Source organism: Pseudochaenichthys georgianus, chromosome 5 (genome assembly GCF_902827115.2).
Source record: "Pseudochaenichthys georgianus chromosome 5, fPseGeo1.2, whole genome shotgun sequence".
Lineage (NCBI taxonomy): Eukaryota > Metazoa > Chordata > Actinopteri > Perciformes > Channichthyidae > Pseudochaenichthys > Pseudochaenichthys georgianus.
The window spans coordinates 18,025,012-18,037,872 of NC_047507.1; the positions used below are offsets into that span (position 1 = coordinate 18,025,012).

Below are 12,861 nucleotides of genomic sequence, written 5' to 3' on the forward strand. Positions count from 1 at the left end.
TTTGACTCTGAAAGTTGGTACACCAAATTAGTTTAAACAATATAAGTAGAAAGATTATCATTCGTCCTGGTAGTCCAAGGGGACAAACTACATTGAGATCCTCACACAGTTATTGGGAATTGTATTTCTCATATACTTTCAGATAAAGGTGCAAGCTTTTTTATATACTAATGTGTAGTCTTATTTAAGGGTAGCTTATGTTAAGTTTCACATGTGCAGGCTGCACACTTTGAATAATAGGGTCCTACAAAGACCCTGGAACTTCAAGAATCTTTAACTTGGCGTATTAACGTAGCACGTGTTATTTCCCTCAGTCATAGTGGAATAGTATACATCTGAAGCTTGCAACACAAGTGTTTTTTATCAGGAGCTCAAGGTATTTCCTCTAATCCGGGAGGAGAGTATTTAAATAAACCACGGACGGAGACCAATGGTCACAGAAGGAGGAAAACACCAGCTTGGCTTTCTGCGTCTTTCTCACTCACACAATCTAACACATTGTCAGGTCGCAGGAAACACCTTCACAGGTGTGAAGTCTAACCCGCTGTGGACTACTGAGACATTTCTTCCTACAATCAAGACCGTCAGCAGTACAGAAGATCGAGATGATTTTTCTAATGGACCTCCAGATGATGATACTGGATGTGATTTACTTCATCATTCGCAACTCTATACGGCTCGTCCTGCGCCCGCGCACCAAGCCCATTGATGGGGAGCTGGTGCTGATCACCGGAGCAGGTGGAGGTCTGGGTCAGATCTTTGCTCAGGAGTTCACCAAGCATGGGGCAGATGTGGTGCTTTGGGACATCAACACCAGTTCCAACGAGCAGACAGCCAAGCTGGTGCGGGAGAAGGGGGGTAAGGCGTACACGTACACGGTGGATGTGACCGACAGGCAGGAAGTGTATCGCAACGCAGAGCTTGTGCGGAGGGATCTGGGCCGGGACGTTACAATGCTGGTGAACAACGCTGGAGTGGTGGCTGGGAAGCGCATGTGGGACTGTCCTGATGAAATGATAGAGAGGAGCATGAAAGTCAACTGCCATGCTCTCTTCTGGGTGAGAACTATTTAGTCTATATGACATTTGTTAAAGAGATATGAACAAATAAACTTTAAGTGTTGAATCCCCCAGATGAAACCTCCTTAGGTTCAGACAGGATGTCCAGCTGCCATTGACTTAATAATTTGTCTCAATACCATTGAGTGAGTGGAAAATGGTGGCAAACGATCAAAACAGTGTGTAAGTTTGTGTAGCTTCATGTTTTATTAAAATATAATACTGAAACCATTGTCAGAGTGGGGTTTAGCAGCAAATCATGTGTTACACAATCAAGACAATGAAAAACACTTCAGGGAATTCAGTCATTGTCTTGATTGGTTTGTATGAAAATTGAACACTTTTCTTGTTTTGGCAGAAACATCACAGCAGTGAGATTTTACTAAAATTATAAAGCTGCACACACAATGATTGGTTTGATTGTCTGCCATCTTTTTTCATTCTGTTTCCTTATTTGCACCAATTTTAACTTCTCAAAATTAAATCTGCCTTTTTTTTGCAGTTGGCACATTTTCTTAGTCGAACACAGACAATGATTCATCACTGCCTGAATTAAGACCTGGAAATACAACTTTTCACAATACACAAGCTTTGCAGCATCAGCTGTTGTACAGAGCAGGTTATTGTGCACAGTGTTATGTGTGACGTGTAAAATGTTTTGCGTTAATAGCTTTATCCCCTTCGCACTTTGGCCTATACTGTTTCCCACATAAATCCTCTTCAGGTGAAGCTGCTCGTGTAACATAAGCTTCCTTCGCATTGAGCAACATTTAAGTAAAAACTGTTTTCATGTACTAGTTGCCTCATAACATCCTGATGCAATCTAACAGAATGTGTGTGTGTGTGTGTGTGTGTGTGTGTGTGTGTGTGTGTGTGTGTGTGTGTGTGTGTGTGTGTGTGTGTGTGTGTGTGTGTGTGTGTGTGTGTGTGTGTGTGTGTGTGTGTGTGTGTGTGTGTGTGTGTGTGTGTGTGTGTGTGTGTGTGTGTGTGTGTGTGTGTGTGTGTGTGTGTGTGTGTGTGTGCCTCAGACAGTGAAAGCCTTCCTCCCTCAGATGAAGGCCCAGAATCATGGACACATCGTCACCATCGCCAGCGTCCTCGGTCTCTTCAGCACAGCTTGTGTCGAGGTGAACCATGGACATGGAAACACCGCACTGCAACACTAAGAAAACTACACTTTACAGACGTTCACACACTTCTCTGCTTAAGTAAACTAATCAAATTGTAAATCATTTTGTAAATGTCCCCCCCCCAAATTTGTTTTTGTTTGAGACAGGATTACTGTGCCAGTAAGTTTGCAGCAGTGGGCTTCCACGAGTCTCTGGCCCATGAGCTGCTGGCTGACGAGGTTGATGGAGTGAAGACGACTCTCGTGTGCCCCTACATTGTAGACACCGGCATGTTTAGCGGCTGCAAGATACGGTATGCCAACAAAAAGAGCACCTTATCCAATCACAGCATGTCATTAAACTGTAAATCGGATAATTATAATTAGCAATTTAGACCGAAACTGGAATATATAACAAAATCCTAAATAAGTATGGTGGAAAAACTGCTCAACAGTAGCATTTGTGTTCCTGGTTTGCTTGTTCACTTTGGTAAATGGAGTGAATTCATAAAGCACTTTATCCAGTCTTTACGACCCCTCAAAGTGCTTCAAAGTACTGTTTCAAAAATGTGCCAAATTGGGTTCAATAAAATACTTCTTATCTTATTTATCTTAAAGAATACAAGTCATAATTCAATCCCAATTTCATTCACACCTCATTCATACAGAACACAGTGCCACTTGCTCTAGGAAGTTCAATTTCTGTCACACAGACCGGGAGCAACTCGGGGTTAAGTATCTTGCCCAAGGGTACATGTTGACTGCAAGGGCTGGGATCAAACGCACAACCTCCTGATTGAAAGACGACCGCAGTCCCTGGCAGTCACAGTCACTAGTTTAGATGCATAACAAGTCTTTCTATTATGACCCTGGGTTATTCTGTTGATATTCTAAATTAAAACTCCTGTCTATTACCATACACTTTGATAAGGGTAGGTTGGTCTACGAGTGGATGCTTTGGTTTGTGTGTGCTTTGAAAGTGCTGCATACTTACTGTTGGGGAAATATTTTCCTAGGTCCACAACTTTGACCCAGTTTATCAGTTTGTTCTGACCTCAGTGAGCGCAGGCTATGCTCTCAGTGTTTTGTCTCCCTATGCCTGCCTGTTGGCGTCAGCTGATAGGTGTTATTGTGCTTTGCCTGTTTTATCTTGTTATGCAGCATGTTGATGATTCTCTCAGAACCGGCTAAATACATGGGTCTGGGGTAGAGATCTTCAGAATTGGTTTGGCAACCGCTGTGTCAACTCGTGGCACACGACATGTCTTGTGAATTCTCCGGCCGAACTCCAAATAAACCATCAAAGTTCCTGCTCTCCCTGTGTCTCTCTGAGTTTCGTCTCCATTGCTTCAGAAGTTTCCATCACACTTACTCATCTGTGACTGCCTGTTTGTCCTTTGGTGCCACTAATAGGGAGGAGGTGGAACAGTTCCTCCTGTCCCCTCTGGACCCCCAGTACTGTGTGGAGCAGGCCATGAACGCCATCCTGGTGGACCAGCCCTTAGTGTGCATCCCTCGCCTCACATACCTGCCGTTCCTCTCCAGAGCGTGAGTACAGAGCTACACCTTCAGACCAATCAGAGACTATAAATAACTCAACACTGCTCAGCAGCTGATGTTCACGATGTTTGTTTCTTTTCAGATTGTTGCCATGGGAATCCAATGTGGTTACATATCGTTTCATGGGCTCTGACAAGTGCATGTACCCCTTCATTGAGGCTAGGAAGCAACTATTGTTGAATAACTCCGTTAAGGTTGAATAATTTCACATTAGTACTGTTAAGAAAACCTTTGTACAGAAGAGGATTAGGGCCAAATGTGAAACATGCATTTCATTCTGAAGCCAATTTTGGAGTCAAAACCATTAAATTAAATAAGAATATCCTTCCGTTTGTGTGGACAACAGTGGGCCAAACTGCCCAGCTACATTAAGAACCGATTGGACCAATGTAATACTGAGGCCGAATGAAGCTGACTGTGAGCTTCAGAAGTGTACGAGATGACAACTCAGCCAAGTGACCATCAGCACCCACACATCAATGTTCAGATGAAGTTTATAGACAGTTCAAACAGATGTCTCCATAAACCTGCAAGATGAGCACTTAAAAGTGACTGGATGCTGGACTGGCCAAGGGGATGTGTCATTAACATCTGTCATTTAATAATGTAACAGGATATTGCGCTGTATTATGTTTACATTAAATGAAATGATTGAAAAACCACAGTTCTCCAAACTCAGTGTGTGGCGAGTGCTTGTGATTTGTGTGCTTATTGTTACTCTTACATGACTCATACATGAGCGAAAACCATGGTAAGGATGAATGAGGTGAAAAAGTGCCTTTTTCTACTTTTATCACAATTCCTAAAACAAAGGATTTTCTGGGGCCATTTTCAGAACAACTTATTTTAGCAATATCTAAAATAGTTTTGCCAATACTAATACCAGTAATATGCCAAATGCATACAAAATAACATGTTAAATAGTCAAACGCTGTTCAAAGCAATTCAAGCGAATCATCAAAAGGTTTATGCAAAAATAAATATTGAATTGTCGCACAGCCTAACATTTACTTTTCGGTTTAATACTACCCATGTCAAGAAGGAAAAAAGAGAAGAGAAGACTTAGTTTTGTGCAAGTAAGCACATGAGTTTATTACCATGGGGAGCGGAGAGAGAGAGAGGAAGCATCAGGGAAACATCGCTGCCACACAGCAGAGACAACGTCACATTACATCAAACGCTACATTTAGTAACAAATTCATCCCAGCCCTACATGGTAATGTCAATAACACGTGTGGTTGTTTATGTAAAGCACTCTAGGAAAATCAACAGAGGTTCGCCAGCTGCACCCGAGACAAAGATGGGGTTGTGACCTTTATGAGAGCTAGTTTAATGAACTACCTCAGCAGGGGATCAAACGTAAAATACTTAAAACAAGAAGAAAGTTCTTACAGAGAGGAAACAAGTTCTAGGCTAAACAAAACAGAATTCACAGTTAGTCGCGTCTTTTCCCCCCCACCAAATAAACCCCACACTCATTGGCTAGGATGCAGCTACTTTTTCTAAAAGCAAAAAAATAAATACTGTGTACAAATTAAACAAAATCAAGGGGAGGGACCTATTTTTCCTATCGATCTTGTTTAACATCTTGGAAAGGTGAATATGAACAGTGATGGTTTAGCGTCTACAGACCCGGAAGCTTCCTGTAAACGTCTAAAACTAAGAACACAGTGTCAGAGTTTTCTCTAGTGCTTTTACAGACCACTGATCATCTAAACGGTGCCGTCCAGAGTCTGTGTCAATGTGCTTGAGTTCGCCTGTTTCAGGTGCAAGTCACCTTCCATCTCCTGCTTGCCACACCTGAGGAGAATAAGTCACACAGAGTCAGTGTTAACAGTTCATCTGACCCAACATATGACTTTGATAGCTGTGTTTCCGTGCACCTGTGTGTAGCATGTACATGTGCGCTGGGTCATGTTTTAAAGAATAAACAGCAACACCACCAAATGCAGCCTTAGACTGTGAGACGTGTTGAGTACCGACAACGATTGCCAGTTTAACACTGTGCTTTTCATACAAGCTACTTCTTTAATAACAGCAGAATACATTGTGGGTTATTAAGCAGGGGCTGTGTCTGGCTATCTTCAGCACATTAATAGATGATCTCCTAAGGTTCCCTGGGAAACATGCAGCACTTGGAAAATTGACAAGCAACATCTTCAGAGCAAACCATTTAATGCTGATTGAAGTGTTTACATGTAGCCTTTTCTTGATTACTGATTCTGTTCATTAGCACGATGAAAGGTTTATGTTAAACAGCTATAAGTAGCCAGAGAGACAGTGTTGGTCACAGCTTACCGAGACATTGGTCCATTTCCTGTCCTTTCATTTGACTGCTGGTCCAACTCCGAGAGCAACTTCAATATATTCAATGCAGCCTGAAGAGGTGAAGAACAGTAAAGGTTAAAGGTTATTGCATTGTCCCAAATGCTACTCTGTACAAAAGGAAATAAAAGAAAACTCAGACAGCTATTATCGTAACACTTGCTTTGTTCTGTGCAAGAGCAGTAATTAGCTGTGGAAAAGGTAGGGCTTAATGATACGCTTGGCAGCATATGATGCACCGAGAACTAATCCGTCCAGCTTTGTCAACATTGGATGTTGTTATGGTGAGTGACCCCTCTTGAAGCCCCTTGTTTCCAGCATTCTCCTATTAGTGGGATATCCTGGCCCAATCTGAGGCCTCCATCATTTCTCTCAAACACAATGTGATTACTTGCATTGTAAGTTTAGGGACATGCTATAGATAATAAATGGTTACAATACATTTCACACTTAGAAAAACACTCACCATATCATGACAGGATTCTACATCTTTCCCAATCCCATGACTGATGAGCGGAGGATGGGAGGAGCAGTTAATCAGCGACACAAACTCGTTCTTGTTGTTTTTGGGGAAATCTTTGTACTCCACCTGCAGAAAATACAATATTTCAATAAATCTCAACATGTTTTTGTCCAAATCAAATGCATGCACACTAAGAACTGTTGAAAGAACATCCATAACATTCATCTGGTTGTAACTTATACAATTTCTATTATATTCTATTTTATTTTGCACTATTATCTCTTTTATTGTGTTGCACTGTTGGAGGAGCCTGTGACCTAAGAATGTCATTGTCATAACTACACTGTGGCTATGTACATATGACAATAAACGCCTTGAATCTAAGGGCGTTATTGAACTCCCCGAAGTGGAACATGCCGTCAGTTACCTGCAGGTTCTGCACCGATGAAAGGAAGCCGAGCTGCTCTGAAGGCCTGGTGAGGGGTCCGTGGGGCAGTTGGTTCAGGTTGTTCTTGTTCTGTAGGATAGTCTCAGCAGTCGGTGACGTCCCTGCGTAGAGCAGCTCGTTGGCAATAATAGCAGTGATGGTGGCCATGCCGGGGTTGGGTGCAGCTCGACTGTAGTCCTGGGACACTTGGCAGATTCCGACTGCCTGAGCCACTTCAGGGACCATGGGAAGGATACCGGCAGGAAGCTGCTGGTGGTGGTTCATGTAAGGCAGGCGGAAGTCCTGGTCCTTGGTCACTTCAAAGGAAAAAGCACATTTATAAGGGCTGTATTATTGACTGAAATAAATGAATATGACCTCAGCTAAATATTTCAGTCCAGCAGATATGTTGATACTTACTCAATGTCCTCTCCTCTGCAGAGCCAGGTTCGAAAAAGGTCACTTTGCGCCCATCACCTGGTTTTTTCACTGGGGTCTAAACAATACAAAAGAATGTCACAAATGAAATCTTCCTTGTCTGCCAGGTTTACAATGATTGACAGGAGGCGAGGCAGTACCTTCTCATCAGTTTTCAGAGCCGGTTTAGGGGGCTGAGGCTGAGGCACTTTATAACCCAAGAGCTCCAGCATTTTCTCTGCTGCGTTCCTCTTGGCCACTTTTTTACTGGGCCCCATTCCCTCTGCAGTCTGACCGCACACCGTCACCTGTGGCAGAAAACATGCAGCAAAACACATGAAAAAGATGATTGGGGAGAAATCCACAAGCGAAGCAGAGGAAATCAGAGACAGTTGCAGAAGTTAAGGGAATGCATCCGTTGCTGTTGAATCACCTGCATGACGAACTCCCGGCGCCGAGGCAGACCTCTCTCCGTCACCATGCTGTACTCCGGCTCCTTCTCCTTCTTGGCCTGCTGGATCTGAGCCAGGCGGCTGATGGGATTCATTCCCTGGCCATATTCTGGGCTGGTCTGCAGCTGTGAGGTCAAAAGTCACTTAAAGGTCCCGTATCATCCTGTTTTTCATCCATATATTAGAGGTCTCAGATATATACAAAGAGTTTAGCTCGAAACACCATACAGATCGTGCATTGCAGCATCCCGTAATCCCCTCTGTTTCAGCCCTGTTTCAAAAGTGCTGATTCTCTGTCTGTTACTTTAGATGAAAATAAGGAGCCCCTCCCCACGCCCCTCTGAGAGATATTTGGTTAAAAAGAACACCATGGTGCTCTAGGAGGAGATTCAGGTGATAGGGGGGGGGGGGGTTCCCTTGGTTGGTGATTGGCTAATGGTTACACAAGGCAAAACCATTTATCAGCTTATTTTCAGACAGGTTTTTATATAAATGGATCAGGACAAAAAGTGAGCGAAGCGTTTTTAGGGTCCGTTAGTGCTTTTCCGTATTGCTGCTCACAGCTCCCTTTACCTTGATGATGGATTTGGTTTTCTTTTTGATGCGTGGCAGCGTCTTTTCCACACTGGGTATATGTGGTAGCCTTTTCAACTCCACCAGCACCGATGCTGCTGCCAACTTCTTGGCAATCTTTTTACTCTTTCCTTCACCCTCTCCAGTGAACTCCCCGACTGCAACGCGCACTATAAAACTCTTCATATGGGGGGGGCCGTCTTCTTTTAAAACCTGAAAAACAACAGTGACAAACTATGATGGAGAGGAGCATTCATGTTCTACATTTAAACTTGATAAGAAACAGGGCTAGGACAAACATCTTGTCGACGTATCACTAAACTGATGCTCAAATGTATTTCATTTAGGTAATCACCTCAAAGTTGACAGGTAAGTTGCGTTTAAGTGCAATTTCAAACACTTGGCTGATTTCTGATTTGTTGAGGTTCTCCTCCTCAGGCTCTCCATTCATCTGTTAGGAGCAGAAAGCATATTAAAGAAAGAAAAGCCATTCAAGTCTAAATCCAATTTCTTTGTAGCACTTTTTAATGCCAGGTTTCTGCTTCCTTTTCTCACCTCTGGTAACTCTTGCAGTATTGGCTCTTTGTATAAAACGTTCAGGGCCTTGGCAGCAGCCTCATGTTTGGCCAACTGCCGCGTGCGTCCCTTTCCAATAAACTGCTGGCCTCCGATGGAAAGCTCCATGTGGTATAGCATTGGTCCCACTGGAGGAAATGGGTAATAATACCTGCACACACAAAATTAAAATGAAACCATTTTTGTATTATCTCACAAACATACCATCAGGAGAAGAATTCAAGATATTTCCTTATTTTCAAAAAAAGGACAACTCACTGTTGCATAGGGCGCTGGTAAGGTCCTGGAGCCCGGACGTTGTAATTGAAGTTTGGAGGTCTCATCCCAGGATACGGGTCAACAGGTTTATACATAGGCTTTTTACCAAGCTTCATACATAGTGCATTTAACTCCATGGTATGTGTCATGCCATCTGCTGAAAGGCAAACACAGATAAAACAACAAGTTAGAAAACTATTACTGCATGGTGCTAACAAACATTACAAAGAGTGCGACAGGGCCAGTGGGAGGAGCCCACCTGGGTTCTTGCCTGTGTTGCGAGGCGTCCTCATGGTAGGTTTGGGAAGTGTTGTCTCAGCGAGGGCAGATTCAGCAGCCGAGTGCTGGGCTTTCTTGATGCTGGTCCCCTCTGCCTCCCAGTGCTGCTCTCCCAGTGTGAGCCTCACTGAGAAAATCTGGCAGATGCAGAGATACAATAGATTTGTGTTCATTGGCACCGCCATGTGACAAAGAAGACAACAGCACCGTTTGTTAGTTTGTTAGAATGACTCCCAAAGTACCTTAGAGTGAGCCGGCCCTTGCTCACACAGCAGCTTATACTCAGGTTGAATCTTATTGAAACGGGCTAACTCATTCACCAAACACATGGGGGTCTTCTCTTTAGGGTTTGCCATGTTAGATACTGTGAGAAAAGAAAAAAGGTTTAGAATACTCACAACTGAGCAAATGGACATGATCATAAACACAAAAACCGACTGCTGGGACACACGGGGCTTTATTAACATTTGAAAACTAAAATCATAAAAACCTAAAGATTTCCAAAGCACTGGTGGGGTACAGACTTTTATACAGTAAAATATGGGTTTGAAATACAAAGTAGCAATCAAATACATGATTATAGTGGCTAAACAAAGGGTACGTATACCTGTGTGTAATATATACCTTGCTGCTACATCTTCAGAACTGTTACAGGATGTGTATTTTGTGTAATTATTATTTTTTTTAAATCTTTAATATGTTTCTTATGCATGCTCCTTAGTTAACATTAAGCTGTCTTTGGCTCTTTTCTGCTTTTCTGCTCTAACAAATGTAAATGTCCCCTCTGTGGGTATTCTGATTCTGATAACTGTGACAAAAAAATATATATATGACAACAAAAAACAATAATCTTGTAAAAACAGATATATTAAACAAACCTGTGTTGTTATTGTAGGGGGTGGCTGAGCCGGCAGGGAGAGCGGAGCTCCTCATTGGCTGGCCTGCGCTCTCCGAGGGCAGAGTGCCGGCAGCACAGTGGATGCTGTAGCCGAGCTGAGGCTGCCCCAGCTGCAGGGGGGCAGAGGCAGCAGGGATGGGACTTGTGGGACACTGAAACTGGAGCTGGGACATCCTTGTACGGGTAAAGTAGGACGAGGTCAGGATAAGAACTTTGAAGTGCAGCAAAGGTGAATGCCAGAGGTGAAAGGAACTGTTGATTGAGGAGGTGTGGATGTAAGCTCTGCCTGGAAAATGAAGGAAAATGAGGATATGAGATAATTAGGTAAGATGTACCAATTATTAAGTTTGAAGAAAATAACACTTGCTTGTCACTTTCACATATACTGGAGTCCTTAGCTCCTGATGGGCAAGCCAAAGAGAGCACTGGGCCGGCTGCCCATCACAGGACTGACAAACCATAACATTCACCTCTATGAACAATTGTTTCTAGTTCACCGAACCTGGTGTGAGAGGGAACCCAAGTAGAGATGGGACAACATGCAGCATCAGCACAGAAAGGCCCCGGCTAGACAGCCTTGAAACCAGACCCTCCTGCTGTCAGGCAACACTTCTAACTACTGACCTTCACACATAGCTTTTGCAAGTTAAGTTCAACTACGCACTTTCAAATTAGTGTGATCGTTAAACTGAAACAGGCCCATATCATTTAATACAATGATCAACATTTGAAAGGATTAGGAGAATGTTGGTCATGCAGGTAAGAATTAAGAGACCATAATCCACTGACATCATTTTCTGGACCGCTTGGCTATGGTCTGAGAGCCAATTATTACCCAGCTTATGATACATGCAGTATATAAGCCTTCCTTTGATACAGTCAATTCCTTTACTGTACAATATAAAACATATTCAAAATAAAGTTTCATTTGAGTTCCGTTTTCTTCACTAATGCAATAAAATACACAATATTTATATCATTACGCTTTCCTGCAAATATTGCACATATATAATCAATTTGTGGCAATTGTGAAAATAATTCATTTTGAGTATTTGTTTACCCTGTGACTATTACACCAACTAATACATTTCATTTATAAAACAATGTCATCTCAAGGTGCTTCACAATGCTATAAGGAGAAAATAATAAAACAAATACAATAAAAATATATCTAAGGAGCATATTGAATAACATATGGTTATATTAATTTAAAAAAAAAAAGTTAGAATAAAAAATAATAAAAATGACCTTAAGGTAAAATTAATTTATAGAGCAGTATTGTTACAGGATAGGATGATAACTGCCTCTCAACAAATGTGTTTCCACAACATTCAGAAGGTCTCTGAGAACTGTATTGGTCCTTAAAATGCACATACAGATTTGAGTGTAGTCCCAACACAGGTAGACCACCCGAATGCCAACATCATAGAGGCAACTGTATTGATCAGCCCAGGACACCCAAACAATGAAATGTGACGTGTGGACTGTGGACAGATGGAAACCCAACGCTAAACCCACCACTGCCACTGGGTTATATTAAGTCCTCATTAACATTGTTTGCTGTACATTAGCTGCCAATTAAGATGCTACTGATCCACACACTTTGTAATGATGTTGTAACAGAGTGGGTGGTGTCCATCAGAGTGGGTGTTGTCGGTCCTTGGAGCTCGGGTTAATCTTACTAACCAAAATGACATGCACTTATTTTTAACCAATACATATATTATTAGTATAAAGTCAACTTGAACATTTGCTTGATGTTTAAAGAAGATTAGCCGGTAAACTAGCTAGCAAGCAGCTTTCACTGCCAGCAGATATGCAAACAAGAGAATGTCTTTCCCAACAATGGGATTGCATATATCCTGATGAAGTGTCCATAAGTATGAAAGTCTCCAAAAAGAAGACATTATTGTCAGCAGGACATTAACAAGCGTTTAATTTAACCAGGCCGATTATGCAAGTTTTCCCAGAGGACCACGTTAGCCAACTAGCTTACAGACTACAGTTGCAGGGATGGGCAAAATAGCACACTTCTTTAAAACATATCCTAAATGGCAGATGCAATGGTGCCCTCTGAAAGATGTGAACCCAACACATTAGTAGCAGCACTTGACACTATTTTATAAGATAGGTACAGATCAAATAAATCACAGGGAGTCTGGGAATAGCCGGCGTAAATGCTATCTGGCTAGCTAGCTAAGCCCGACTCTGGATAAGTCACTGCACAAAATAAACCTCACCTCGTCGCTCCTTGGTTCGGGTTTTAAATTACTCCATAGTATACGTTGATTTACTAACGTTTGCTTTTGTTAGTGGCAGGTTTCAAGAGTCAGTTTAAGTTGTTTTTGTATCAAAAAGCGGGCGGTGAGTAGGTGGACATTGGGAGAACAGGGCAAACACTAAAGAGAATGGCCCAATCTTCATTCTCTCCTCAGGAAGTGACGTTAACAGAGAGGAAGTACTTCCA

The 12,861-nt window shown here is 42.4% G+C and overlaps 2 protein-coding genes across 4 annotated transcripts; one reads left to right on the forward strand and one right to left on the reverse strand.

The window, feature by feature from the left end:
* The first annotated feature begins 605 nt into the window (after positions 1-605).
* rdh20 (retinol dehydrogenase 20) lies at positions 606-4,343 on the forward strand. The gene is made up of 5 exons (XM_034083886.1): positions 606-1,058; positions 2,087-2,185; positions 2,335-2,480; positions 3,580-3,714; positions 3,809-4,343. Exons 1-5 carry the CDS (start codon positions 606-608, stop codon positions 3,927-3,929), a joined length of 954 nt encoding a protein of 317 aa, XP_033939777.1. The 3' UTR covers positions 3,930-4,343.
* A 445-nt stretch (positions 4,344-4,788) lies between these two features.
* stau1 (staufen double-stranded RNA binding protein 1) lies at positions 4,789-12,817 on the reverse strand. Of its 3 annotated transcripts, none has more exons than XM_034083301.1 (15): positions 12,635-12,817; positions 10,375-10,680; positions 9,739-9,860; positions 9,489-9,633; positions 9,218-9,371; positions 8,939-9,110; positions 8,739-8,834; positions 8,384-8,596; positions 7,792-7,935; positions 7,520-7,666; positions 7,362-7,437; positions 6,942-7,258; positions 6,518-6,640; positions 6,025-6,104; positions 4,789-5,526 (listed from the first exon to the last, which is right to left on the reverse strand). In XM_034083301.1, the coding sequence occupies exons 2-15, from the start codon at positions 10,565-10,567 to the stop codon at positions 5,439-5,441; spliced, it is 2,070 nt and encodes a 689-aa protein (XP_033939192.1). In that variant the 5' UTR covers positions 10,568-10,680; positions 12,635-12,817; the 3' UTR covers positions 4,789-5,438. The 3 variants fall into 3 exon arrangements, with proteins under 3 accessions (XP_033939192.1, XP_033939191.1, XP_033939190.1); XM_034083300.1 differs by having other exon boundaries at positions 9,218-9,374; XM_034083299.1 differs by having other exon boundaries at positions 9,218-9,374; positions 9,477-9,633.
* Positions 12,818-12,861: the final 44 nt, after the last annotated feature.

Excerpts from the sequence above, each read along its gene's own strand:
- rdh20 (XM_034083886.1), top strand. The coding sequence starts at position 606 with ATGATTTTTCTAATGGACCTCCAGATGATGATACTGGATGTGATTTAC. Across the intron at positions 2,186-2,334 it reads TCAGCACAGCTTGTGTCGAG|GATTACTGTGCCAGTAAGTT; the intron begins GTGAACCATGGA and ends TGTTTGAGACAG. Across the intron at positions 2,481-3,579 it reads TTTAGCGGCTGCAAGATACG|GGAGGAGGTGGAACAGTTCC; the intron begins GTATGCCAACAA and ends TGCCACTAATAG.
- stau1 (XM_034083299.1), bottom strand. The coding sequence starts at position 10,567 with ATGTCCCAGCTCCAGTTTCAGTGTCCCACAAGTCCCATCCCTGCTGCC. Across the intron at positions 9,111-9,217 it reads TACCAGCGCCCTATGCAACA|GTATTATTACCCATTTCCTC; the intron begins GTGAGTTGTCCT and ends TTGTGTGTGCAG. Across the intron at positions 6,105-6,517 it reads TAGAATCCTGTCATGATATG|GCTGCATTGAATATATTGAA; the intron begins GTGAGTGTTTTT and ends TCACCTCTTCAG.